This window comes from Anopheles merus, chromosome 2L, assembly GCF_017562075.2.
Source record: "Anopheles merus strain MAF chromosome 2L, AmerM5.1, whole genome shotgun sequence".
Taxonomy (NCBI): Eukaryota; Metazoa; Arthropoda; class Insecta; order Diptera; family Culicidae; genus Anopheles; species Anopheles merus.
Window position 1 is genome coordinate 33,860,348 of NC_054083.1, and position 27,112 is coordinate 33,887,459.

The window sequence follows — 27,112 nt, forward strand, 5'->3', positions numbered from 1 at the left end:
CCCGATGATGATGGTGATGATGATTTTCACTCACAAAACAGCTCGCACGGAGACGGAGGGCCGTGTGGGCCGCCTATCGCTGGGCCGTTTTTGCTGGTAAGTTTATTTACACACCCGCAGCCGCAGCAGTTCCGGCCGGTGAAACGTCGGTTTGCGATAAGTGACGAAAGTGTTGGGAGCGGAGCAGAACGTCAACCGCTCGTGGAGGTTTGTGTTGTTGTCAAAGCACAGGGATTCGGCACAGGGTGACTCTATTGTTGCGCGGGTAGGCCCGTCACATGGTAGCGCCAACGGTCGTTTTTGCGCATTTAAATCGTTGTTGCGTACAGCCGCAAAGAATGCTAAAACGTGATTTTTTCATTTAAAAATTGGCTTGAAATTTAAAGGTTGCAACATGCTGCGTTGTATATTTTGCAAGCTTAAAACACATTTAAAATATTCTCTTTACAATTTCTGCTTCAAAAAGCATTGATTTTTACGCATTAATCACGCGCAGGAACGGGTTAAGCGGTGGTTGCGTTTGCGATGATTATCAGCGCGGTTGCGCGGACACACCAGCTCGACATTGACCCGCGTGAACTGTATCGTGAATGGTTGTGCCGCTGTGCGCTCTCCACTATCCCCTACCGAGCTGCTAGCCCCCTGGGACCCATAGTCAGTAATCTCGCCTTCGTTGCTAGTGCTGGAAATCGCAAGAAGATTGTGGCCGCTCTCGATTCGAATCAAAACAATCGCTTGTAGACACTTTTCACTTTTAACTAGGGCAGCGTATTGGGTTGTGCGTGTGTGTGAATCATACAGAGAGCGAGAGAGAGAGGGAGAGAAAATAACCCACTCCCAGTCCGCTTTATTCATTCCTATCTGTCTACTTATCGACTAAGGGGGGTTATAGTACTGTGCATGAAAGCCCTAAGCATGGAAACACTCCCTACTGGAAACGCGAATTTCGCAGCACCGATCGCAATGGTGGCCGGTTTTCGAACGGATTGGTGCGCGGCATCGGCGGGCTGTAGTTGGGCGTCGGCAGATCCGTCTCCCCGCCGATCGGTCCCGGGTTGGTAAGGTTCAGCCCGGTGGGACGCAAATTGACCGCCGCAATGCCGCTGTTGTTCACGTTGAAGCTGTTGCGATAGTTAAGCTCGCGCGCCACCTTTGCCGCCGCCACGTCCCGCCGGACCACCGTGTTCATGAAGTTCTTTGGCGGGGGTGGCGGTGGGATGGGACGATTGTCGACCGTCGGACGTTCCTCCGGTTCGTTCGATTGCGGTCTGGCCAGCGGCTCGAGGGTACGATTCACTACGACGGTTGGCTTTGGCTCGAAGGACCGCTGCTGCTGGCTCCAGTCCTGCTGCGGTGGGACGGGCGACTCTACCTGAATTGGTGCCTCGCTGATCCGTTCCAGTGGGCGCCGGTACTCGGACACGACCGGCTGGGCGAACGACTGCGTGCGGGGTTGACTAAAGGGATATGTGGTGGGAGAAGAAGCAGTAGGACGGGAGAATACCGAAGAAAGCAGACGGCAGGGCGTGCAACAAACACTCACCTCATATCGTACGCATCGATGGGTGGTCGTCGCATCGTATCACCCTCCGGCACGTAGCCTCCGTTTGCCGTGCCACCGGTGGACTTTTGCTGCAAGCAAAAACCGAACCACAGAGAAACAGAGGTATGAAATATAAATCGCTGTGTACCGCCGTCTACACCCGATGATTGATCACCGATAAAGGTGGACGGATCGCACGGGCGTGTGTTAAGTCGGGCGGCTTTGATGCTTTATCAGAGCCATTCGCGCGTGGCCGTCGCTTACCTTGCGGCGCATCTGATTGTAGTCGTATATCTTAAACGTTTGCGTGAACATGAAGATCGCGAGCGACACGTTGACGATCCAGAGGATCCAGCCGCGGAAAGCCATCACCATCATGATGCCGGAGACGTGCGCGGCCGTGGCCAGCACCTGGACCGCCGGTAGCACCTGCCCCATGTCGAACGGATACTCGAACAGTGCGCGCTGAAGGAGCAGTTTAATATATTTGATTAAAATTTGGAAGGAAATGGGGCAAGCTTTTAGTGACCACTTACAACAACCGTATCGTAATCGATCGCAAACAGTATGCCCAGTGCCAGATCGAGTACGCTGATTATCATGGTGATGATGATCCAGATGTACAGGAACACATTTATGTAGCGCACATACTTGTGCCGTGCATCTGCAAAGGAGATTTTGGGGTGAGAAGCGATGGTCCCTGGTTTGGAGCTCTTTTTCCTGAACAAAGACGAGCTTACTTGTGAGCAGCGTCAGCGAGCTGATGCCCCAGAAGAGATGTATGATGAGGTAGACCCACACGAACGCGTGCACGTCTCCCGCGGGCATTAGATTGAGCGGCTGTACCAGTGACATATCAATCGGTGGGATGTTCTGCTGCACGCAAGTACCTGTACGGAAGTCGTTGGAAGATTAAGTGCACATAAGTGCGTCTGTTGAGTGTTTTACTACGCTACTTGAGCACCGAGCCGCTTCTTTGCCAATTAGCCTCATGCTTAACGGGCAATAGACATTCTTCCAGACCATCATTAACATATTCAATTCAATGTTTCACGCATAACTCGACCTCCAATCCTATCGGGAGGCGCTTTACACAGCGGTTGCAACATGCAAACAGGTCATAAACAGACATTCCTGCCAGCCTTGTGTGGGAAGCGATAAATCTGACTTCGTCATCGTGCCGTTTCTTTTATCGTTCTGTACCGCGCCTGAGGCTCGGGGATTAATTTGAAAGATTAAATCTTATCTGCATGTTCGCGCGATTTATCGTGCTCGCGTATCGATAGTGTGCCACAGAAGAAGGGTTCCGAACCAAAAAAAAAAACCTAAGGATTCCGGTAACCGATTACTCAGAATTTATGTCACCCAAAGGAACAGGGTATGGAAGGAATTATGTTTTCGGAACCATTTTGGCCCGGGTGGCCGATTGCACACACACCGTCCTCCCACACACCGTCCTTCTCCTAATCGTGTCTTTCGATTTAGATAACGAGGCACCGTTAGGACGGTGTCTGCTTGCCCAAGGCGATTCATCATACGACGCCCCAAAACCTCGTTAGACACGAGATAGGTGGTTCTTCTTCGCTCGGTCGGTCGCATCCTCTACGACAGGGTTTACTCACCGCGGAAGTAGATGTTAAAGAAGGTAAGCGTTAGCAGCGAGCCCATCGTGCTCGATTGGCCGGAGAAATCTATATCGCAATAGTACGAGATGATGCCCGTGATCGCGAAACCGATCCATATGAGGGATTGAAACTTTAAAGTGAAACAACAAAAAACAGACAGAAAGGGGAACACATTCAGTTAAGATCACGTTTAATTAGCACCAGCACCGCCTTGCCACAACCGTTAGCGACGATCACTTACAATGCCAAACACACCGGCAAAGATGGCAAACGGCCGAAAGACGTTATAGCTTGGGAGCATCATTTTGGATGGCAGCGTGTCCCGGATTTCTTCACTCCTACCAAACAAACACTATCGAGATCGCGTATACCAACACTTAGTTTGTTTCTTTCTTCCTTTTTCTTTTCTTTTTTCTCAACACACTCGCACAGGTTCTAGCGTGGATGATTCACAGTGTCACATTTTCAAGCACACCCGTGGTAGATGGATGGGGTTTTTTTTGCCGAAAACGGTTCCGAAAAGGTACGTCGGAAAAGCGACGGAGAGCGCACTGTTCACACCTGCCCACCGGGACTGGTCAGACTGACGGGGATAGTTAATATTTGTTGATCGAGACGTCCACCAAACTTCTTATCTGGTGCCGCTGCTGCACCGTATCGATACTAAGATAAGGGAACTCAAACGTCGTGAAACGGTTGGCAAATACCGTGAGAAACGGTATCGATGCAGCGGGGGGGTTGAGCGCGAAGCCCGACCACTGGACACCGGGAATCGTGTACTGGGCCGCGTGTTTTTTTGACAGAAAATCCGAAAAGTAATGTTTTCCAACCGTGTGCCATAAACCATGGATGATGTGGTGAGTTACTTATCGGTAAACAGTCAGGATGCAGGTAGTGGTTAGAATGTTCGGGAAAGATGGAGGAATCAGAATTGAAATTGAAATTGAATAGAATAGAGTTGGAGTGTTTCTTTCAGAAAATAAAGCAGTATAATAACATGTTTATTTGGCAAACGAATCAAATGAATCTGAAGGACACTTTTTAAACGTAACCGAAATTTGAAATTTTGAATCTTTTATGCAAGTAAATATAAAAACTCACGATACATTGGGCATTTAAAGCTTAAGTAACAGCAGACTAACAGTCACACGAAGCCTATTTTTTAAATAATTTATTAAAATATACCGCAGCAAGGAAAATGTTGAGTAAATGTAGAAATTGGAATTCGAAATCAACTAAGCGCCTAAAGTATGCAATACGCACGTCAGCATTTGTACAAACATTCCACAATGGTTCAAGTTCATTTGACTAGTAGGACAGAATCGGCGTTGTTTGTGCGTTTGTTCATGTGGGTGCGTTTTTTTTAGCATGTTGGAATACTTAATAACTTTATTTGTGATCTAATTTAACGAACGTTCTTATTACATATTGGAGGAGATTTGGAGATTCCCTTAAGACTGTCGATGGCCACACTTAGTTCACATTCGTTGAATTATAGTTTATTACAAGTTCTGGTCATTAGAAGCTTCAGGATTAGGTTAACTTTCATGAAGTTTGAGCTAAAGGAAAGGAACGCCAATTCAACTATTATGTCAATTTATTCATTCATTTATTTGTTTGAATTAGAATTTCTTTTCATGGAAGTAGAAGGTTAAAAAATCATATTCTAGTAAACGAACATTATGATCAGTTTGATCTTGTGTAATATCCCTCGTCGATTGAAGAAGTTTGTGATATTATTGGAAACCTTGTATACTTTGTAGTAAGGACGGTTCAAAATGCTGATTAAGCTGGATACAATCCTCATTTATAAAATCAGACTTTGCCAATTAACATAGGTACAGCAAATTAAAACCACACCCGTCATTAAATCTTGAACATAACTCGTATATTTTACTGTTTTTAAAATGCTCATTTAACATATCGACTTGGGGGGGGGGGGACTACACGTACGGGCAGAGTAGTAATGTTTTGTTTCGCTAAACGTATCACCATAAATCAATACTCTCGTTTAATGCGCAAGTTTGCCTGCCAGTGTATTTATGGTCTCGCTAAAGTTTTCGTTAAGATTCCACCCAGCGCCCAAGTCTCTCTAGTTGAGTCTTCGGTCGAAATAGATAGCATCCCATAGCACACAGTGCGCAGTGTTGTAAAAGGGATAAGGGGGGATTGTTTTTGTTGTTTCTAAACAAGATAGGTAGAAATATTTACATAAAAAAGTAATAGCCCAACAGCCTGCACAGCTAGACTGTATTGCCATCTATCTTTCTAGCCTCTGTATGAGCTTCATGGCGAGGAGTAACTCGATCCACCGTACTAACCGGAAGGTCTCCCGGCCTGCACTGACTAGTATTTGTACTCAGGACCGCTCCACTCTGTTTGGGAGAAGAGAAAGCGGAAATTGCATTAGTACACATTCAATCAATGTTTTAACAAAATAGTGTGACTTACTTCCTTCATCCGTGGTCACGCTGGACCGATCGTCCGGGAACGCTCCACCCTTGTGCGTTGGCAGCTGTTTCTCCTCACCCGGGAAATCCTTCTCCTCGGTTAGCGTGGACGTAAACCGCTTGCCGGCTGGCTTTTTGTCATCCGCCGCCGGGAAGTACGACCAGGGCAGTTGGTTGCGCACCTCCGGCGGAGCCGTTACCGAGCTGCGCGGACTGTTGCCCGACTGTGGTGGTCCGGCAAGATAGGAGAACGGGGCCGGTTGCCCCGGCAGATAGGAGAAGCGTTTATCGTGGAATGGATCGACCGTTTGCTTCACGTGCAGTGGCATCGGAATGGGCGATTCGGGTGCCGGGACGGACAGGTACGGTATGCTATCCTCCCGGAAGCTGCTACTGTCGTACGCATCGTTCAACGGTTCCACACTGCGCCGTACGTTCGGATCGGAGTGAGGGAGCTGTAGCTGGTTGGGCGGTGGCATTGGTGGATAGATGCGGGGAAGATGCTCGTGGGCTGGCTGGTGCACGGTTGGGAGTTGTTGCTGAGGTGCTTGATCGAGGTACCGGGTGGCGGACGGGTGCGTTTCCTGCCGTTCGACCGGTGCGCTGGAGGTTGGATGCATCACCTGGCGCGGTTGCATCGAGTCGTGGTACGCCGGGGCCGGTTTGTTTTCCTTCCACAGCGTCATCGAGAGGCTTATTACGACGGCTAGGAATAGGAGGAACATGAACCAAAACACGACCGCTTTGCTGAAAGCGAGCCACATGAAGAGGGAGGGAGCGATGTAGTAGATATCGTCCACCTGGCCCAGTACCTCCCGCACCTGTGGGGAGTCATCCACCTCTAGCAGGTTGATAACGCCATTCAGATCCTGAAAAATGGGAAGGATGCAGTTTGAAATGTTGATGGGATGTCAGGCATGTGATATCAGACGTACCATAACGTTGATGAAGTCGATCAGATACGTCACGAATCCAGTAACATCGAGCGCTAGCACGAGGAACATCGCCAGGATCCATGGGTAGAAGCCAACCACTACGCAGCTACGACCCAGGCAGGAGATGCACATCGTTCCTGTGATGATTTAGAAGTATCATTCCGAGAGAGGAATTAATGAATGAGATGTGTGGAGGACTTATAGGCAAGTCTAAGAGTAGTTCACCTACCAAACAACAAGACCGTAGTAACAGCCAGCGCACCATGCAGCGCAACAGATACGATGGCAAACACAAACGTACGCTCCACGGCATCGGTTTTGTCGGGGAATATTTCGGCCACGTTTATACTATTACCGACGTCAATGCCTAGGTATTTCAGATCAACTGGACCACATTCTTCCGCTAAATGGCACAAAATAGGAAGAAATACATAATAGGGTTTGTCATATTTTACCCAAGCAGGCGTAATATTTTGATAAAAAAGTGCTACATACAGCGGAAGTAGAACAGGTACAGGCCGTACGTTTCCTTGGACTGCGTCATATCGATCTCACAGTTGTGCGCCAATATTGCAGTCGTAGCTAACCCGGCCATTAGCAGCGAGAATGCCTGTGAAAAATAGTGGTGGAGGAAGAATATCAGATAGGTCCGGGTGAGTCAGTTGCGGGGAATTAGATGTACTGATAATGGAGGAGGTTACAGAGATAGTGTAGCTGGGAGGCCCGAATTCCCCTTCGTTGGACTTCGTTGTGAATGAGCTGATTGTCGTTTATCTCGGCTGGCTAGCCTGGCCCACAAGGTATGGCAAACAATTACATATTGAATGAAGTATACCCCGCGAAGAGCAGAGCAGGAAAAAACCTCCCAAAAAGGGTTCACATCCAAATCTCAATCTGGTGCGTTTTCCAGCTTTGCGCAAACCCACACACTCCATCTGGGAGTCGTTGTACGTGCCTCACGCCCAGTGTCCAGTTACACAGTGCATTGTTGTTTTGTTTCTTTTGTTCAGCTGTTGTGTGCTATTCGGTGTGGACAACAAGCACCAAACAAAAACTCCAAGCGTCACTCCAAGCCTTGCATCTTGAACGCGTGCAGCAAAAGTATAAGCAAACCTATTTTCACCGTGTTTTTTTTTTTAGCGAAATTCCAACCATACTCTGTTGGGGTGATAATTTTGGGACAATGGTAGGAATGTTGCAGGCAGAAATGATATCATTCCTTCATATTTAAAAAAATAAGACAACAGAACATTTAATTGTTGGTAGTTAAATTTATCCCACTGAGGGCGCGGTGGTCAGTCGGGCGCAGCCACACAATCGTTTGCAAACGTGCGCCTAGGAAATGGGCTGTGGCGTGATGGGGCGCGAACTTGTGAAAGGGCAAGCGCGGTTGTAAACAAATCCTCTACTATCGGGTGGCCAACGAGGCGTTAATGAGCCAGGCCCCGGCACTGGCCCGGGCGATATATCCTCCACGTGATGTGCTGGTGTAAAACCGAGGCGGTTATATCTCTACCCTGGGAAGGTGGAATGATATTTATGACCTATCTTATATAGGACCCGCTCACGTTTGTTTTCGCTTTGGGGTGGTAATATTTTCGATTTTTTTGTTGGTAAGTTTGTAGGTTTTTTTGTCGAGTAACCAACTCGAATCAACTTCTACGCGCTCACACACCCATACTTTGCTCCTAAATTATCCCGGGCTTTTGGTAACAACCCCACATTGGATTGTGGGTGGTGAGATGCAATAAAAGAAAGTGTTGGATATGATGTAATGTAATTAGCTACAGTGGGTGGTGCGTGTGAGTGTTTGTGTTATGACATTCATGTGTGAAGGTCAAGATGAAGGTATAAGAGCTTGAAGAACCTGTTAAGGTTCCCCTGGGTTAATTAGCGATGGTGGTCGGAGTGGTACAGTCTGCAAGTTATAGTATCAAATCTCTAAATGATTGGGCTCCATAGGTAAAACTGATTCTATTAATACACATCAATCACTCACAGTTACTCGGATAGAAATATTGAGACTCTTTTTCTTCTTCTTCTTAATTCTCTTATTTTTATTCATTAGTGTAACTACCTTATATAGGCTTTCTTAACTTATTAAGTATGAAAACCGAAAAAGCCAGGGATAAAACATACAAGGGAACAGTACCAAACAGCAAACCAAACTTCTTAATGCGTTATCTCACCATGCAGTTATCCAAATAGATCGACGATACTCCAAACATATTCGGCAACGATAAGATTGCTTTGTGTCAAGTACACGTGCACTGGTATACAGTCTCCGCACATTTATATGAAACTAACGGAGCAAAAATTAAAACAGCTATGAAAAAGGGACTAATAGTGATCAATGATCATTTTTGGCGAACCTCAGACTTTGCATTGTATTTGAAGAACATTAGAGCCTTACAAACCTCTTAAATTCTTCCCGATTTGTGTATTTTCAAGCGTTTCTGTAGCTCTAAATAAGTTGAACAGACCTTCAACAGGCATAATGGCATAATAATCCTTTCATTCGATTTCAATCTATATCATGTCCCCATGGTACAAGAACCAATCACCAATCACCAGTAATACCGAAGAAGTTTGAGATAAACCAAGACTGATTATAAGATTGTTGTATCATATTATTTGATACAAAAAGGCACAACAGTTAGTTGGTGATTAGGATGAAACCAATCACGAACAATTGTGTATAAGAAGAGGCCATTAGATTGGAGAAAAGGATCTTACAATCCGTGAGACCGTCAATATACAAGGGCAACGACTGAAACCGAAGCGAAAATTGTGCACAAAACATTATCTCTATCGGGTGTTAAAACAATGAATGAGTGATTGGGATGCCGGTCGGGGGCTGATAAGGATTAACAGATGGCACAGCCAACAGCACGGCGAGAGGGTGACATATGATGAATCATGTGTATGCGCGCGCGCGGGCGCGAGTGCTTTCGTGGACATTTTGCACTCACTAATGCGTTGCTTTTATCAGAGATCAGTGCGAGATAGTGAGAATGATTCATTGTTTTCAAAATTGCTGTTTTCACCTTGGGCTTGTTGGTTTGTGTTTTTGTACAATTTCTCTTAAAAGCTGCCTTCCTAAGATCGATAGCACGCTTTGTCTTCAACATTATTTCTTAAACTTCCACTTCAACGCTAATCCTGATCATGTTCCTCTTTATAAGCTTATCTAACGGACAAAACCTGTCCTGCTCCAAGATACTCTCCCTTTCCCAATGCGTAAAACAATTCAGCAATCCGCAATGCCATAATCGTTATCTTGGCAATGGGCTAATCAATGGGCCATCCCAGAGCAAATAGCTTTTTTACCCCATTCTGCCGTTCAACGATGCGTCATTATCCAATTCCCCCCAAAAAAAAGCAACAAAGAAAAGTAACTTAGCGGTGTGATATGAAACACAAAGACAAACCCTTTCCCGTGCATTCTACATCCGAGATGGCCACGGGCAATCGCTTTTCGATTGATTCGCCCTACTATCTTTGACCGCGTCTTGTGACCGAAAGCCACCAAAGATGCATTTTCTATCCCACATCCGGTCAACGTAAACAAGACCGTGTACCTCTGCGTAGCTGGAGTAAAGTGGGGAAAACACATCTCCTCCAGCGCTCGCTCGCTCGCGAGCGCTTTCAGCCGTGACAAACTTACCAGCGTGATCGTGCCTATTACAAACACGGTCATCCGTGGACCGAGTCCACACAGCGTACAGCTGAAGCCCATCTTAATGCGGCCACCAGGCGACACTGCCCGAAACTGTGATGCCCGATGATGATGATGATGATAACGGATGATGATTCTCGTTCAGTTGAGGTTTCGTTTGTTTCCAATTTCGAGGTTCGTCGCTGTTGTTCGTTTCACTCGTTGTTGTTTTTTTTTGTTCGTTTTACATGAAGGGGAAATACTCGTATTTTCTCTGTCGCGTTTGGCGACACTTTTTATTCGTTAGTTGTCTAGTCGTATCACATGCTAGTTATTGCAACAACAAAAATGCACAAAAACATCCACAAAAATCTCTTCTTCTTGCCTTCCGGCCACTGCACAATCGGAACTAGAACTCAGAGCGCTCTCTTGCTTACCGCACTGCACACCAGCACGACGAACCGAACACGAACCGTCCCGTGGCGCGTTTCCACATTTTCTGACCGTGCCGCGGCGAGACGTGCACCACCGAAGCGTAGCCACCGAAAAACGCAGCCCAGTGCCCCAAGTGTGTTAAAACAATAAAATCACTCCGCGCACACAACACCGCACTCGCACGGTCGTTAGCGCTCGGGACTATCAGCTTCTGGTGGCTTTTTGGCTGATTAGATTCGACAAATGGGGTTGTAGCGCGGTGTTTGTTTTTATCCCAGCTATCACAATCACACAGACACACACACGCGCGCGTTGAGGGTGGTTGAGGACAGGTCACGAACACGATGGCAGATGGGTGGGTGGTTTAATCGAGGTGCAAACGATTTTTTGTTTGCGCCAAACGGTTGCAGATGGCCTGCCCGGAGCAGAGTGTTCAGCTGATCGTCTCGCTGGAGTAATGGAGCTTGCTGAGATCGATCGATGCTATCCGGAACCGGATAGCTGTCATCTAATTACCAACAATCGATCGACACTCACCCTCTACAGCAGCAGCAGTAGCAGCGACTCTTCTACACTTATCAAGTGTCCGCGAGTGACTGCTGCCGCAAGTACAATTTGTCATCATCGCGGCTGTACGCGCGCGCAAAAGGTGGTCAAGCAAGGGGAGGTTGATGATGATGATCGCAAGCGCAAACCGAGGTGGAGCACTGTTTAGATAGTTACCCTCACCGGTGCTTTCTTGCACCGCCTGTGATTGCCCAGGGGTTGGGTGGGGGATGAGCCCCAGCCCAGCGCAATGTTGTGGAGTGGCGGCACATGTGCGTTAGTAGTTTACCGGCAACAGTGAAGCAGTTGCGCATACACAAAGACACACAGTAACACGCACACCTAGGGAAAAAAGCACAGCCAAGATAAGCTGCCAAGGTGCACGTACCCCCGGTGTATATAGCTGCCCGATATGCATCAATAACGAAATTCCGAGCGCTGACAACGGTACGGTTCGAGGTCAGTTTTGGCCCGGCCCCGAACCATGATTGATGGCGTTGCGTGTCTTTTGTTCCATTTGCAATCACTGTGTCGCGTTTCCTTCGGCATAAGGGATGCAACCGTGGGGCGAGTAGTGGGGTGTACAATTTTGCGCGCAGATCAGCGGTCCTCGTCCACCTACACGATCGGCACCCTTTTCCTGCCACGATCGTAATTATTATTTGCAACAGCAAACAGAAATAAAAATCGGGCCATTAAACGGTGTTTTTGTTTGTGTGTGTATGTGTGCAATTGCAAACTGATCATACGATATCGCTTGCCACGGGCGAACGTGTCGAATGCTTCCGAATGCTTCTTGCATAACTGACAAGCTCCTACAGGTGTGAGAGCTTCCGCAATGTGTGTACGCGCGCGCGACTACTACTACTTCGCGTCCGACATGTTGTCGGAGCGTATCTTTTCTATGTCAATTTATTAGGTTGACGTACATGGACGGACTTTTTTGTTTGGTTGTTTCGCTTGCCATACAGGAACCAGTCGCTTATCGGAAGTGTCCCATCACATTCGATTGCGTGATAAGATGAGAAATTTGTGGTGCAAGATTGATGCGCACCCATGATCAACATTAAGGTGCTTGTTTGTATTACTTTTGAATTTAATTTGCAACACTTTTAATTTCCTCTAATGTTTCCTATTTTTTAATCAAAACTGTACCCGCCTGCTTTGTGTCTTCCTGATGCTTGATTGCGACATTTTTTAAGCAAAACTGTTGCCGCGGTACTGTCTGCTTATCGTGCTTGCTCAACAACGGTACTAGTACTAGCCCTGTGCGATAAGCTGCACTTTGGTATGATAACGCTGACGACACCATTACGACCCAGCCACCATACCCGCCATCGGCAATCCAGACTAGTTTTATCGTCCCCTCGCTTCGGCATTCGCATTCCACTCTTTGCACACCTCGCACGCCAGAGAGTGAGCTGGGTAATTAACCTGCTGCTGCTGCTGCTGCTGCCGGAAACTGACCCAGGAAGGAACTAGATAGTAGTGATGGGTAATCCGGAGCGGAGTCATGGATCAACTCCGGATCAGTCCGGATCAGTTTTCGTAAATATTCGATGTACAACTTGAAAGTCAATGAACTCATCAAGAATTGTCTAAACGATAATGGAAAGTCATTCCGGAGTGATCCGGAGTGATCCGGAGTAATCCGGAGTAATCCGGAGTGATCCGGAGTAATCCGGAGTGATCCGGAGTAATCCGGAGTAATCCGGACTGATCCGGACTCGGAGTCGATGAGTCCGAGGGTTTTCCCGTACGCACCCCCCCCCCCCCCCCCCCCGCTAAACAGTCCGGAGTAACTCCGAGTCCGACTCCGAGGGGTGCCGGATCAATCCGACTCCGGAAAAAAAATTTATTTACCCATCACTACTAGATAGTGTTGCGTAGTACTGTCTCTCGATCTCTGAGACACAAATGCGCCGAGAAAGTAATGGCTGGGACTCGGGAGCGGGTTTGAGCCGGGCATTGATTTCCTGTTCCGATAGAGGGTGCACCTCAGCATGTGTCCGGTTTGGTGCGATTATTGTACACGTTTTTTCCTTTGCTTTTTATTTCTCACTCTCGCGGTTGGTGTGGTACGGGGGCAAGACAGACCAGTCAGCAGAGTTGGCTGTGGCGTGTACTGTTTTGTACGTGCATAGAATTATAAATAATTCTATTGCTAAAATGGTGCATTGTTTGGAGTATTTCGACTACGCAGATCTAGGGTGTTTGATAGGCAGTCCCAAGCGCCACAGATTAAGCTTAAACGACTGAAAAATTGAATATCCATATAAAAAAAATGAAAGCTCCACAGCTTCATTGGTTTGATCAATAGATGGCGTATTACAACTCATCATTATATTGCTATCCTTTTCTTGCAATGTGTTTCGACAAGTTTCATCTTATAATGACCTATATAGCCTTCTAACTTTCTGAGCAAAAATCTATATGAATGGTCGTGTGGTCAGATACGTGGGTATCAACACCAACGACCATTACTCAAATCTTACTTGCTTCAGTACTGGTGGCTTCCATTGGAGTTTAGTATTTAAACAATTGTATCGCCGTTCTAGTTCTAGCGATGCATAACTACAATGTGAAACCATACAACAGTACAGAGGAAATGAGAAAGCTCTCCTCCAAGCGATGAAGCTCAACTGGTTGGGGTATCCCACCAACAGAGAGCGCATCCAGCTTTTTCGCTATTTTTAGAATGCATGAGTCGTTTGCCGTCTGCTAAACGAAGTCTTTCTATATTCCGTTTAGGTAGAGTGCTTGAGTCGTTTAGAAGCCGTTTAGTGGTCGTTTAGTGGATTTGTGGCACTTGGGAGTGTTTTATCTCGTATTAAATAGTTTAGACGCCCGTCTTTGAGGCGTAAATTTCGATTAACGTATGAAGGTTGTTTCACTGCTTGCGATTGTATTGTAGATATTGATAATATAAATATGTTTTTCTTTATTGTTAATTGAAAAAGTATCGGCCAAATTAGGGGGGATTATAACTATGATAGGAATTAGAATTATAGTTTTGGAGTAAAATGTCCCCTTTGTATTTAACTTGTTAACTTATCGCTTCGGGCTTCAAATCTTAAATGAACCTTGTTATTGATGGCTCATAAATTAAGTATGAGATGTACAAAGCAAAGAGATCTTCTCGGTGGAGATGAGCTAAAGAAGGTAACGATTATTGGATAGTGGAATACCTTTATTAATATTTATTTTGTTTATTTTGGTAGCAAATGTTTTAAAAGAAGTAATGGTCGTATGATACAATGGTCAAATAGCACGACCTATCAATACCCAAGCGCCACAGATTAAGCTTAAACGACTGGAAAATTGAATATCCATAGAAAAAAAATGAAAGCTCCACAGCTTCATTGGTTTGATCAATAGATGGCGTATTACAACTCATCATTATATTGCTATCCTTTTCTTGCAATGTGTTTCGACAAGTTGCATTTTATTATGACCTATATAGCCTTCTAACTTTCTGAGCAAAAATCTATATAAATGGTCGTGTGGTTAGATACGTGGGTATCAACACCAATGACCATTGCTCAAATCTCTCTTGCTTCAGTGCTGGTGGTTTCCGTTGGAGTTTAGTATTTAAACAATCGTATCGCCGTTCTAGTTCTAGCGATGCATAACTTCAATGCGAAACCATACAACAGTACAGAGGAAATGAGAAAGCTCTCCTCCAAGCGATGAAGCTCAACTGGTTGGGGTATCCCACCAACAGATAGCGCCACCAGCTTTTTTGCTATTTTTAGAATGCATGAGTCGTTTGGCGTCTGCTAAACGAAGTCTTTCTATATTCCGTTTAGGTAGAGAACTTGAGTCGTTTAGAAGCCGTTTAGTGGTCGTTTAGTGGATTTGTGGCACTTGGGATATGCCCCTCATGAGTTCAAGTCCTTTGTGAACCGAATCCATTTACTCAGGGTAGACTATTACACCAATTATTTAAAGATAGTCAAGATTTTGAGTGGGTGTGGCAGAAGGTTTAGAAAGTTGTGGCGCCAAAAATGAGAAGAAATCCGATTTTGAGAACAATTAGACTTCATAGCTTCATCTTATCAAGGCCTATACACCCTTCTAACTTCTAACCCTTCTAACTTTGCGAGTAAAAACTCTACGTGAATGGTTGTGTGGTCTGATACGTTGGGTTACCTTTTTTTGTTAATTTTTATAATGCTTCAGAATTACCGTCTGCTAAACGAAGTCTGTTTAGATTCTCTTTAGGTTGAGAGCTTGAGCCGTTTAGCACCCGTTTAGTGGTCGTTTAGTGGATTTGTGGCACTTGGGGAAGATCATAATATATTACATTTATTAACATTTACTAAAATTAACCTAGATAGTATCAGGATAAATTTAAAAAGGATTAATTTATTCAAATTTTTATTTCAATATTAAAAAGAAAATTAAACTGAATTAATAAAACGGCCTGAATTTTATACCGCTCAAATCCCATAGTGCAAAGCAAGGTCCTTGAAAGAGAACAGGTCGAAGCGCTTAGAGTAAATTGACAGAAAGCCATGGGAAAATTTTGACAGTTAAAGTGAACATTGTTTATGTTTAGCGATGGACGTTGCTATGGAGTGAATGAGAGTTTTGTTCAGCATTTCACATTCAATTCCTGGTAGAATATTTGAATAATTAGAATCCAATTAGAATATTACATGACTGATACAATCCAAGGATCTCATTTATCATTCGTAGCCAGGTTATAAGTAAATGACGGTATGCATATTGTACCAGTGTGTATCGATTGGATGTTTCATTTTACTCTCAGTGTTCAATTGAAAGTAAAAAGGACTTCTTTAACCCAGTTGAACATGTTAAACATTTCGTTTTTCCAGCAGGACCGTTGCAAACGGTAGTGGTTTGTGGTCACGGAATGGCAAACAATGAAAAAGGTTATCAATGTTTCTGAATACAGAGTAGACTGCAATTACTTCTCCTTTATTGTCCAGAAGTGATTGACCGCAAGAAATTTAACCAATATAACCTTCCTAATAATAAATTCGTCCACTTTTGCGCGTTAACTATTAGCCGTTTGTTTGTAAACACTTTTTCATGAAACTGTCAAAAGCGAGCTGAAAATGGCAACCTAGCAACGGGCTTTGCATCGACCTGTTCTCCTTAATAGATCTTGGTGCAAAGGACGGCTAGAGAAAATGAGCGAGATGCAGCTATTTTCGAACGTCAAAAACCCTCGCCTTGCTCTGCGGGCCAACGAAACGTAAACAAAACAGTACGTCAGTAAAACGTACCGCGCTCCAATTGCGTGTAAAATTTGTAGTCTTTTGAACTTAATCTTAACTCGCTGGACAATTACTAAACCAGTCAACACTATCAACTTGTTGTCTAATGAAGTGTTTCGTGTCTGGGTGTGACACAGACGATAATGTCGTCAGTTATACATCTGTGTTTTATGTGAAGTAAGGAACGAACTTTCTCGCTCGCTGTTGCTAGCCACTGCTTCTTTTGCTAATAAACGTTCCATTCCCATGATTTCAGCTGCCCTACCGATTCAACCATACAGCAGCAATGGTTCACCCTGCTGGAGGTGACCGATCCCGATGCCATGCGTGCGCTGGTAGACGGACGATCGAAAGTGTGCAGCTGCCACTTTACGGAGGACTGCTTCGGGCATCATCCGGTGTACGGGTATCGCTATTTACTCGCCACGGCCTTACCCACCGTTTTCCCCCCGCGGAAGGAGATTGAACAGCCGAAGCCCGACAGTGCGGAGCTGGAGAAAGATCCGGCGCTTGATTATTTTCTGGTCTATCTAGACGATCCTCCCGGCCCGGGCTACATCGACCAGGTGGCATTGGCCGGCGTGACCAGTGAGCTTGATGGGATTGGAAATAACACTCCGTTGGAAGTGAAGCCGGAACAAGAACAACCGACCATCCAAGAGGATGATGCGGAGCTACAAGAGGAATCCAACGATGTGGTGACGATTGAAGATGAAGATGGCGAAGATGACGATGCCATTGAACAAATCGGTATAGAGTACGCCAATGGCAAGTACTACTTTCTTAAGCTGGATGATGAACCTGCCCCCGTCGGCGATGTGCTTGTTTCGGCAGAGGAACCGAACGGAAACGAACTGGAATTCCGGAACAGCGCAACCGCGACAACCACTGATGCAGATCAGGAAAAGAGTTTACATGATCTGAACGAGAATTTACAGCAGCTGGACAAGTTCGTTAGCCAGCAAGATGTAGGAGATGCGGACGAGTATGACGAGTACGAGATGGATGTAAGCGACCAAGAAACAGAACGGTTTGCCGGCAAGCAAGTGCACTTAGGGATGGTGGAAGAGAGATCGAATACAGATGTGATCGAGGTAAAGGCAGATACGGAAGTCGATGTTGTGAAGGAAGAGTATGAAGTTACATCGTCCAAGGATACGGCCAGCGACTCGGAAACGGGTGGCGACGACAACGACTACGACTGCGACGCATTGAGCGAGGCAGATTATGGGCCGATCGAGGCACTGGAGGAGGTGTCGGTGTGTGGTGATAAAGTTCGGGTTCGCGACGAGAACGAAGGCCTAAACGTAAGTAGCGCTATATTAGGAATCGAAGAAAGGAAGGGACTAAACATGTTTTGTTGTTTTAAGCGATTCTTTTGCGAATATTGTGGGCGAGGATTCCGGTTTAAAAGCTTGAAGGATCGCCACACCCTGGTACACACGAAGATGAAAAAGTTTTGCTGCGAAGTGTGCGGAAGAGGGTAAGTAAACGGATTGCTGTTAAAAGGTGTTTTAGTCCAGTGAATAATTTCTGCCTTTGTTATGTTTCGTTTGCTAGCTTTACGCAAAAGATTAACCTAACCATCCACCTGCGCACGCACACGGGCGAAAGTGGGAACAAAAAGTTCACCTGCCAGATCTGCGAGAAGAAGTGCATCCGGATGAGCGAGCTCGAGGCGCACATGACCGCCCATCTGCGCAAGTTCCCGCACGTGTGTCCGCTCTGCCAGGAGCGGTACTCGGACGCGACCGGGCTGTACGACCACTTCCAGGTGGAGCACCGGAGCGAGATGACGCTGCGCGAGCTGATCGATCTGCTGTCCGAGAACGAGAACGCAATCGTCATCTCGGACAAGGAGGCACCGTCCAACATTCGGCGGGACGATGGATCGTTCGAGTGTCCCGTGTGCAGCAAGACGTACCGCATGGAGGCCAACCTCGAGCGGCACAAGCGCAAGATGCATGTGAAAATTTACAACTGCCCACACTGTCCGCGCAAATTTCTGTACAAAAGCCTGCTGCACAAGCATCTGCCCTCGCACACGCTCGAGAAGCCGTACCAGTGTCCGCACTGTGCGCTTTCCTACACGCAGCGCGTCAACCTGCGGGTGCACATGGAGCGCAAGCACGCGCAGCAGCTGAAGCAGCCGAAGAAGGAACCGATGGCCGCCAGCGAGCCGTCCTTTGTTGTCGCGACGCTCAACGCTGACGGTGACGTTGTGGAGAGCATTGAGACTGCCCAGTCGCCGGCGCCGCCGCCGGCACGGATCACCGGGCCGCGAACACACGACTGTGGGGAGTGTGGGAAAAAGTTCCCCCGCAGGGCGTCGCTGTTGCAGCATGTTGCGGCCCACAAAAAGGTGCACAACCCGACCACGTTTGACTGTGAGGTGTGCGGTATTTCCCTGGCCGCTCGCGTAGCGCTCGAGAAACATCGGTGGCGGGTGCACGGCGAGCAGAAGAACAACATGAACGTGATCAGCAACCTCGATCTGCGGAACGTTACGATTTTACCGACCGCCGACAACCGGTACTTGGAGCTTGGTGAGTGGATTGGGGCGAATTGTTGTGCGTTGCTTTCGGTCGCTAACAGCATTTCCTTCCTATTTTTTTCTCGCTACAGACGTGCCGGATACTATATCGGAAGATTACGAACACGAAGATTAAGGAACGAGGAGTAAAAAGTCGCCGTACTGTTGCAGGTATGGCAACCCAGCTAAGAGCATCACAGTAGGCAACAGACAGTGCAATTTGTTCTTGAGTTACGCGATTAGTGCCGCTCGCCGGCCCGCTTAAGTCGAATATCGCGATTTAAGGCTAAAGTATCCAGAGAGAATAGGTAATTTATCGTAAAATGGGTGATTTTACCTATGAAATTGTTGATTTTGGATCATACATTCGGAAAATTTGTATTTTTTTATATTTTGGACGATTTTACGATTTCAACAAACGATTCATTTTACATTCCAACATTTTCTTCAAAAACTGTCAATTTATTTAAACCGCGTCATCTCAAACCCTCTATAATTGCGTAACTCAGGAACAGACTGTACAAAGGCTAACAGTGAGCTGTAATTCGACTGACAACTCAAACTCTTGAGTTTATTTTTTTTACACTGATATCGGGGAACTCTGGAATGTCCACCATAAATTGTAATTGGTGAAGAAAGAAGACTCCCCAAAATGCCAAAATGCGCGTTTCGATTGCTTTATTAATATGTGTAAATCTGTACACGCTATCACTTTACAGCGCAGTGTTTTGTGAAAGTAGAACAGAAGAAAGAAAGAAAGAAAAATAACAAAACAATATAATCTGGGAAGGGGCCAGCCACAAAAACGCACGCACACATTGGCAGCACGCAGCAGCATTATCGGTCATCATCCCCAGACCTCCACGGCTGAGGGAGCGAGCGTAAGCTTAAAACACAGAGTGTCAGGGCACACCAGTAGTTGTAGTACGTAGCGGTAGGAAGGGCAGTAGACAGCAAGCGCCTCCGGGATGTTTTTGTTTTTCTTCTTTTTCGCTAAGCAATGTTTCGCGTAACCTTCCGGAAGTAGTTCTGCATCTGCTTCATCCGCACGTCCTGCAGCTTCCCGACCCGGCCCATCAGCCGCTCGTGGCGGCACACCTCGCAGAACTGGCGCGTCACTACGTGCATCGGGCTGCGGTAGTAGACGTCCGGGTTGCCGTTTGTGCTGTTCTTCCGGTGGGCCCACATGTGCAGCATCACCTCGACGAACGAGATGACGAGCGCGAACAGCTTCGGCGTCACGAACAGCAGCGGCAGCAGGAAGAGCAGATGTGCGGTACTGTTATAGCCGACCGTAATCTCCTGTGGGTACAGAAAGAGAGAGAGAGAGAGAGAGAGAGAGAGAGAGAGAGAGAGAGAGAGAGAAGAGATAGTAGTAGATTTGAGTGTTAGCTGTTGTTTTTGGGTGCAGTTAAACGATGCTACTAATACTATCTGAGCCCTTCGAATTAAAATCTTAACCAGACGCACGCAATCACACATACAGACATCCATCCCCCTCCACACACATACACACATACAAACATTCATTGCCGTACACTACACGGTAGCTCTTATCGCTAAGCTTACTAAGGCTAGTACTACAGAGGAAAAAAAACAAAGGTTAAATAGGATAACACACGAAACGTTCGTCTTCTGTACCTCGTCCGCGGGCGCACGCGCCCCTTCAGGCGTGCATTGGTCCATCGCGTTCGGTAGCAGTAGTAGTAGCAGAGCGTAGCCTAGAGTAATAGCCTAGAGTACCTAGAGTGTATGGATGTCATTTGACAGGTACCTCCTTCATCATCGGTATCATCTTTTGCTTGCACGCCATCAGCGCGCAGCTGACGCTCGGGGCGGCCGGTGCCGCTGGCCGCCGGCCGATGATGCCGCACTGATTGCGGAGGTACTGCTTCGGTATGTGGAACTTGGAGCGCCGCCGCCGCGACCCGGCCTGCTCGGTCGGGTCGCTGCTCACCTCGCCCGTCTCCTTGTCCAGATAGATACGCTCACGATCGTACCCGCCGACCGTGCCGTACTCGATCTCGCCCGTCTCGAGGTTCAGCATGTCTGCAAAGAAGCGAAAGAACGACGAAAATTTGAGTGATTTGGATGATCTTGATTGACTGAGCTGCTAGTATGTGTGTGTGTGTGTGTGTGTGGGTGTAATATGCACTAAATTGCGTCTTCCGCGGAGAAGAAGCGGAGCAACCTTTAAAATGATTGATTGCGTGAACAATGCAATCTGCTGGACGAAAACGCTTTTCACACATTATTCTTTTATTCCCCCCCGGTTTTTGTTCTCCAAATGCATGTGTGTGTGTGCACGGCCGAAATTCTAAGCTGGTAGTAAATTATGCAAATGGCGTCAATTACCAACGCGACGATCGACGACCGTAAAACGTGGGCAACCAGCAGTGCGTCCACAAGAGTCCAGCCAGACACGAGACACCACACCGGTTGCAAGCAAAAACAATCCAATAAATTTCCATCAATTCCCTCCACGAGGCGTTGGGTCAATGTGGTGGGGGGGGGGGGTTTGAATGGTACACGTTCCTCCAAACAAGTCTGAGGTGCAAAGGCGCTCCTACGGCGCTGCTAGGAGAAACCTTCGCAACCCGCGCGGTCGTGATTGACCCGTAAAGCATACATTTATGTGTAAAGTTGCCTGTATGTTTGTGCGTGTGTGTGTGTGTGATGTCTTTTTCACGTTTTTTGGTAAGACATCTGAATTGCTATCGATGGTGTTTTGAGGGGGGGAGAGAGAATCACCGAAACGATGCGAACTGCTCGTCTTCATTTAGTCTCCTCGGGACTGCTAATCAGCATGCGACATTTGCACGCGAGAAGACTGAGGATGAGGAGGAGGTAGAAGAAGAAGGAAGCAATGGGCAAGCATTTGCTGGACCCTTGAACCCTGCAGCGCGAGGTCCGCACGGCCGCGCTGGATCCGGTGGCCTTGCTGATGGACAATTCGTTACGCTAATAATGGTGCGCAATGAAAATGGGCAATTATTGTTAGATCGGTAAGGGATATTGGAGTCCCCAGTTTTTTTTTGTTTTACCTGGTACGGGACAATTTGACCATGGTCCAACTTTGTCCAATTTATTAATATTTTCCCTTTAGTAAGTTCGGAACAGTCGGAATGGGGCGCACAGAGGGCTGTAGTGCACGCTCACTTGAAGCGATCATGTGTGTACCCCTACCCTAACGATCGTAGCAATTAACCCACACGCCACGCTCCATTCGCGTACTACGATATACGAGGAAGCAAAATCTCATCACCCATGCAATGGAATCACTCTTAGTAAACATCGATTAACGCTCATTTACCAGTGTCACGTTGTCCGGTAACGATGGAAGCTGTTAAATCGGTTACTACAGAATGGGGCAGAGCGAAATGAGTTAACTCTGGACTCTGGTTGTAGCTTGTGCCGCCTAAGCTTCTCCGTGTACCGTCCGTTGGCTGGGTATAAAGTGCCACTTTTTAAAGCATCCCGAGCGCTCATCATCATTTGTCAAGCGGGTGGAGGTAAGTAAGAACATTAGGCTAAATGTAGGGCTTTTTATTTGCCCATATAAGCGACGCGAAATGTGTCCGGGGAATAAAATTGTCACACAAAACACAATACTGATTGTATAAGGTTTTTGCGACGACGTTTTTTTGTTTCTTCCTAATTATGATTAGCATTGTATGAAATGTTAACGATGTGTGGGCGCTTCACCGATCGTTCGTCAACTGTCATAAATAAATGACATATAGGTAAAAGGTAAACTGTCGTAAAAGTACATACATTTGCATTTTCTTAGCGCCGTGAAAAAATCCTTTTTTTTAATATGTACGAAAAATCTACAATGTTACACTGTCTTCCGAGTCAGTTCCCAATCTAAACAGCATTCTTTCAATGCTCACGAGATGATTTTCGACAGCTGTCACCGTTGAAAAACATCTCGCGAGTGTTGATTAATGCTGTTAAAATTGAAGTCTGACTAGAGCAAAGAGTGAACTATATTGAAGTAGATTCATTCAGATCTTTGTAGGAACTTGTTTGTACAAATATTGTTTCAAATGTTGCAAAGCGGCATTTCAGAAAAGGAAAATTTGTCTTCATTTTGTCATTATTTTCGTTACTATTATATGAACAAAAAATAAACAAACAAACAAAACTAAATGTTCTCAAAAAAACTGATATCGAGAAAATCTTCTTCTTCTTCTATTTGGCGTAACAAGTCCTACGCGGACATGCCGGCCTCTATACAGGCTTTCGAGACTTAATTCAATTACCACGTAGCCGGATAGTCAAATCCTTGCTACGGGGGGATGATCCATTCTAGGATTGAACCCATGACGGGCATGTTATTGAGTCGTTCGAGTTGATGACTGTATCACGGGACCGCCCTCGGCGAGAACATTTGTTCATCAATTAGAGGTATTCCCCGATATACGCTATTACTGCGGACCGGAGGCAATAGCTTATCTCGAATTATAGCGTAAGTCGAATTTCGAGGTTTTCAGTCAAATTATAGCTAATTTTCGTATAATTTTGCTTTAAGTGGTAGGTTTAAGCCGCTACATTAGTTATTCAATCTGATTTCAACTGAAGATTTTAATTTGTACCTTTTAAAATAGTTTTTAAAATTCGAACAACAGGGAATTTATTTTGCATTTGACATCCGATGTGTCAAATTAGTACAATTTGCTCAAAGTACTGTCAAATTTAACCTTCGTTTCTATGACCAAAAATACACCCTCATCTTTATGACCACCTACCTGGGTAGGTAATACATTTTAGAAGGGAATTCGTATTTTTATTGGTAAAAAAATGTCGTATTTAACTTAGTCTATGCAGCTATAATAACAATACTTCTTTTTATGTTATAAATTTATGAAGTATGGCTTTTAGTTACATAAATTGATTGCATAGCAATTAGATGAACTGACACTAATACACCGCCATGTCTTCCCGACTGTCGGGGCAATCATTTCAATCTATGTGGCTTTAGAAGAATATTAAGAGCTAGAAAACTTTTGAAAAAGATTTTATAAATATAACTACATGCATTGCTATACCTATCATTACAAAATTAGCGACTAATCGAAACCAAAATCCTTTATTGTATGTATTACCTTCCCGGGTAGGTGGTTATAGAAGTAAGGGGTAAAAATTGATTTTATTTTTTAAAGCACATTTAAAAAAATTAAAAAATTCTGAATTTTTACCACTTTTTTAAAACATGTTTCTCTAGGCATTCTAATTTTTTTGGATCGATTCGATAATCCAATAAAAAGTTATTATAAAAAGAATAAGCTAAACATACCCGGGTAGGTGGTTATAGAAATGAAGGTTAAAACACAGCGTATAGCAAAATCGCGTATATCGAGTATGGCGTATATCGGGGAATACCTGTACAAGTTTGGACAATTTTGGACATTGGTTTGAAATACTTGTGATGAGGAATACGTTTTTAAACATTTGACCAGTGGCAAACTTCATGTTGTTCAGAGTCTTCTTTGGTTTTTATCAAGAGTTCATAGTGAAGTATCAACATATATTGGAGACCTCAAGTTTCTAGGAAATCCTATTGAGTCATTAAACCATCGGAACATAGTTATTAGCACATAACATTCTATTACAATGAGGAAAATTGCAGTAAAATCCCAAATGATTTCTCAACATGCTGCTGTACAAGCACCAGGCACCCAGACGGCAGTACATTCAGGTCAGGTGTGTTAACACAGGTGATAAGAACTTATCAAACCGAAAGGAAAGAAAAAAACACACATTATATAGTTTCCATGTTTCTTTACCAAATTCAATGTGTTCTTCTGTTGGTGTGTGTTTCTTGGCCATTGGATCACCATTGAAAGTAAATGGAACCAATTAAACCATCTTGGAGCAGGGATTTCCGTTGCGCGCAGTGCTAATAATCCTCCCATCATCAACACCTCACTTGATGGGGAATCTCAAATTAATCGCTAACGCTCTTTGCTAACGAAACCAGCATGAAAGTGAAAATGAAGCCCAATTATTATCTGTTCCGATCGATCAAAATGCGATTCACAAACAGCCTAGCAGCAGCAGCAGCTATAACGGGCTAAGCCCCCATAATCGTGGTCGTTTTGCTGAAGAGTGAGTATCACCAGCGTACCAAACGGCACTGAACCGAGACGATAAGAGACCTGGTGATCCCTTCGTGTGCGATACCTGCTATTTGTGTTTTTTTACCCTGTTTTCGCTCATAATCAATGTGTTGCGGTACCGGGCGCAACATTAAATGCCACGCATGCTTATCTTCGTACCAAAGATACCGAGCCACAGGTTGCGCGCCTTAGAAACAAGAGCCGCCTTCCCCTTCGCACAAGGGTTGAGATGAAGATTTGTAGCAAACAATTGTTCCATCAGCGTGTGATAGCAACCAATTTTAAAGGATGACCTCTGCAAGACAAGTTCAAGGGACACACCACTATTAATGGGTTTCTCCATTTGGTGTCCGTCCTGTCCTTTGTGTTACCGTCCAATGACAAATGATGGTGCTGTTTATGTACCCCCCGTCTTCATATGCATTAAGCGCACTCAAACCACAAATTATCGAGCCTCTAAATGTAAATGCTTCATTGACAAAAGCCACAAGATTTGGTTTGCTGCACAGCAATTAGATGCCATCACGCAGAAGTCACAGACCGTGTGTGTTGCTTAATCTATTACCCTTTTCAAGCCTTCGCACCGACTTACCTGGTTCGTTTTTGCTTCTTTTTTATCCACAGAAGAGCACGCAGAAGATGCTTGATTGTTGGCTGAAACGTTTGGCCTTTTTTGCTGTTGCTGCTGCTGCTGCTGCCACAACCCTTCAATTGTATGGCACACGCAACGAACCGCACCAACAAACGCTAGCAGCACACAAAAAAATAACCGATCGTGGCCTTTTGGGGACGTGGAAGAGAAGTACTTGTCTTCTGTTTGGTTCTGTGATACAAAGTTCTCTTCTGAACACTGCCGTGTGTGACGTCAGCCGTGTTTTGGATGGTCGATTTCCAAAGCCGAAAAAAAAGCTCCTTATGTTTGGCCTCCTTACCGTACCGAAAGGGCGTTCCGTTCTTCTCGTATTACCGGCTGTCAGTTGGGTCGATCGTTCGCTAATGTTTTGCCGTGTTTTGTGCGCCGTGTCCGTCGTCGGCTCGCAAGTGTGCTAAAAAAACTGCGCAACAACACCAAACACGCCGGCGCCGCCGCTACCGCTGATCTTTGATTTCCTTCAACGGTCAGTTCGAGGGGTGCTGCCGGCAACCCCGCTGAGTAGGGGTGGAAGTAGGGTTGATATTGTTGGAACACACACACACACGAGCGCGCGCGAGTACAGACTTGCTTTTGTGCTTTGCGAACAAAATGGACGATGGGGCTTCGCGCTGAATACGAAGCGATCCTTTGCCTTTCCCTGCGTGGATGAGCGTGTCCTGCGTTTACTTCCAGACGTGGGATATATCTCACATCTTCCCCAGGCTTCTACTGCTCTTCTACCTCACCTCACTTGTGAAGGGGCACACAATCAAACACCACCGCGAGCGACGTTATTCGCTCACCGTCGGTTGCGTTCACCGCGATCACCTTTCCGTCGCGCGTTCGACGACGGCCGGCTGACGATCATTTCCTAACGCTCGCCAACACACTCCAGCACACACTTACACACAGACACACAGACACACACACGCCCCGAAATAACGTTTCGTCTGCCCTCCTTTTTCTGCTTTCACCTTCACCGTTTTTATTTCTACCGCTGGTAAGTAACCTTTGACTTTGGCGTATGTACACACCGGCGCGCCTCCACCGAACTTGAGCGTTTTGTCACTTGGGTCACACGATTAAAACTGGCTGATTTATTTTTCACATCTACCCAACCAAAATCCCTTGGCTTATCTTCACTTTCTGGTGGGGGTGGGGGAATTAGAGACACTCGCTCAAGAGCACGATCCGCTTCGCCGCGAGTATTTCAAGCGAATGAACACCGATCGCGCGTACGCATCGGAAGGTTGCGTGTTGAATCACGCAAAAACCCCCATGGATTGCGATACGCCGACACACCAATAGGTTCGGTGTTGGTGTGTTAGTGTTAGCGCTGAACAATGGGGCAGATGGACGGAAATTTAGGGAATATTGTTTTCCCC

The 27,112-nt window shown here is 45.9% G+C and overlaps 4 protein-coding genes across 5 annotated transcripts; 1 reads left to right on the top strand and 3 right to left on the bottom strand.

Moving 5' to 3' along the window:
- The first annotated feature begins 3 nt into the window (after positions 1 to 3).
- On the top strand, positions 4 to 19,609 carry LOC121594401 (zinc finger protein with KRAB and SCAN domains 5-like). Of its 2 annotated transcripts, XM_041917603.1 has the most exons (6): positions 4 to 96; positions 3,601 to 3,759; positions 16,695 to 17,745; positions 17,809 to 17,921; positions 17,999 to 18,984; positions 19,064 to 19,609. In XM_041917603.1, exons 2-6 carry the CDS (start codon positions 3,653 to 3,655, stop codon positions 19,105 to 19,107), a joined length of 2,301 nt encoding a protein of 766 aa, XP_041773537.1. In that variant the 5' UTR covers positions 4 to 96; positions 3,601 to 3,652; the 3' UTR covers positions 19,108 to 19,609. The 2 variants fall into 2 exon arrangements, with proteins under 2 accessions (XP_041773537.1, XP_041773538.1); XM_041917604.1 differs by lacking the exons at positions 4 to 96; positions 3,601 to 3,759 and adding an exon at positions 16,417 to 16,615.
- Positions 786 to 3,724, bottom strand: LOC121594405. Its single transcript, XM_041917608.1, has 7 exons — positions 3,410 to 3,724; positions 3,166 to 3,298; positions 2,284 to 2,433; positions 2,080 to 2,207; positions 1,808 to 2,008; positions 1,544 to 1,632; positions 786 to 1,457 (listed from the first exon to the last, which is right to left on the bottom strand). Exons 1-7 carry the CDS (start codon positions 3,470 to 3,472, stop codon positions 929 to 931), a joined length of 1,293 nt encoding a protein of 430 aa, XP_041773542.1. The 5' UTR covers positions 3,473 to 3,724; the 3' UTR covers positions 786 to 928.
- LOC121594403 lies at positions 5,035 to 11,252 on the bottom strand. Its single transcript, XM_041917606.1, has 6 exons — positions 10,221 to 11,252; positions 7,049 to 7,163; positions 6,783 to 6,956; positions 6,554 to 6,690; positions 5,620 to 6,487; positions 5,035 to 5,543 (listed from the first exon to the last, which is right to left on the bottom strand). The coding sequence occupies exons 1-6, from the start codon at positions 10,290 to 10,292 to the stop codon at positions 5,515 to 5,517; spliced, it is 1,395 nt and encodes a 464-aa protein (XP_041773540.1). The 5' UTR covers positions 10,293 to 11,252; the 3' UTR covers positions 5,035 to 5,514.
- A 25-nt stretch (positions 19,610 to 19,634) lies between the features above and the next one.
- Positions 19,635 to 26,958, bottom strand: LOC121594406. Its single transcript, XM_041917609.1, has 3 exons — positions 25,686 to 26,958; positions 20,746 to 21,020; positions 19,635 to 20,273 (listed from the first exon to the last, which is right to left on the bottom strand). Exons 2-3 carry the CDS (start codon positions 21,016 to 21,018, stop codon positions 19,965 to 19,967), a joined length of 582 nt encoding a protein of 193 aa, XP_041773543.1. The 5' UTR covers positions 21,019 to 21,020; positions 25,686 to 26,958; the 3' UTR covers positions 19,635 to 19,964.
- Positions 26,959 to 27,112: the final 154 nt, after the last annotated feature.

What these genes read in the sequence shown, in the direction of transcription:
- LOC121594405 (XM_041917608.1), bottom strand. Translation starts at nt 3,472, where the DNA reads ATGATGCTCCCAAGCTATAACGTCTTTCGGCCGTTTGCCATCTTTGCC. An exon ending in CTCGCTGACGCTGCTCACAA is followed by an intron (nt 2,208 to 2,283) that starts GTAAGCTCGTCT and finishes TCTCCTTTGCAG; the next exon opens with ATGCACGGCACAAGTATGTG. An exon ending in ATCGATGCGTACGATATGAG is followed by an intron (nt 1,458 to 1,543) that starts GTGAGTGTTTGT and finishes ATATCCCTTTAG; the next exon opens with TCAACCCCGCACGCAGTCGT.
- LOC121594401 (XM_041917603.1), top strand. Translation starts at nt 3,653, where the DNA reads ATGGATGGGGTTTTTTTTGCCGAAAACGGTTCCGAAAAGGTACGTCGG. An exon ending in GGACTGGTCAGACTGACGGG is followed by an intron (nt 3,760 to 16,694) that starts GATAGTTAATAT and finishes CCATGATTTCAG; the next exon opens with CTGCCCTACCGATTCAACCA. An exon ending in TGCGAAGTGTGCGGAAGAGG is followed by an intron (nt 17,922 to 17,998) that starts GTAAGTAAACGG and finishes TTCGTTTGCTAG; the next exon opens with CTTTACGCAAAAGATTAACC.
- LOC121594403 (XM_041917606.1), bottom strand. Translation starts at nt 10,292, where the DNA reads ATGGGCTTCAGCTGTACGCTGTGTGGACTCGGTCCACGGATGACCGTG. An exon ending in TAATAGGCACGATCACGCTG is followed by an intron (nt 7,164 to 10,220) that starts GTAAGTTTGTCA and finishes TATTTTTCACAG; the next exon opens with GCATTCTCGCTGCTAATGGC. An exon ending in TCGACTTCATCAACGTTATG is followed by an intron (nt 6,488 to 6,553) that starts GTACGTCTGATA and finishes CCCATTTTTCAG; the next exon opens with GATCTGAATGGCGTTATCAA.
- LOC121594406 (XM_041917609.1), bottom strand. Translation starts at nt 21,018, where the DNA reads ATGCTGAACCTCGAGACGGGCGAGATCGAGTACGGCACGGTCGGCGGG. An exon ending in TGATACCGATGATGAAGGAG is followed by an intron (nt 20,274 to 20,745) that starts GTACCTGTCAAA and finishes CTGTACCCACAG; the next exon opens with GAGATTACGGTCGGCTATAA.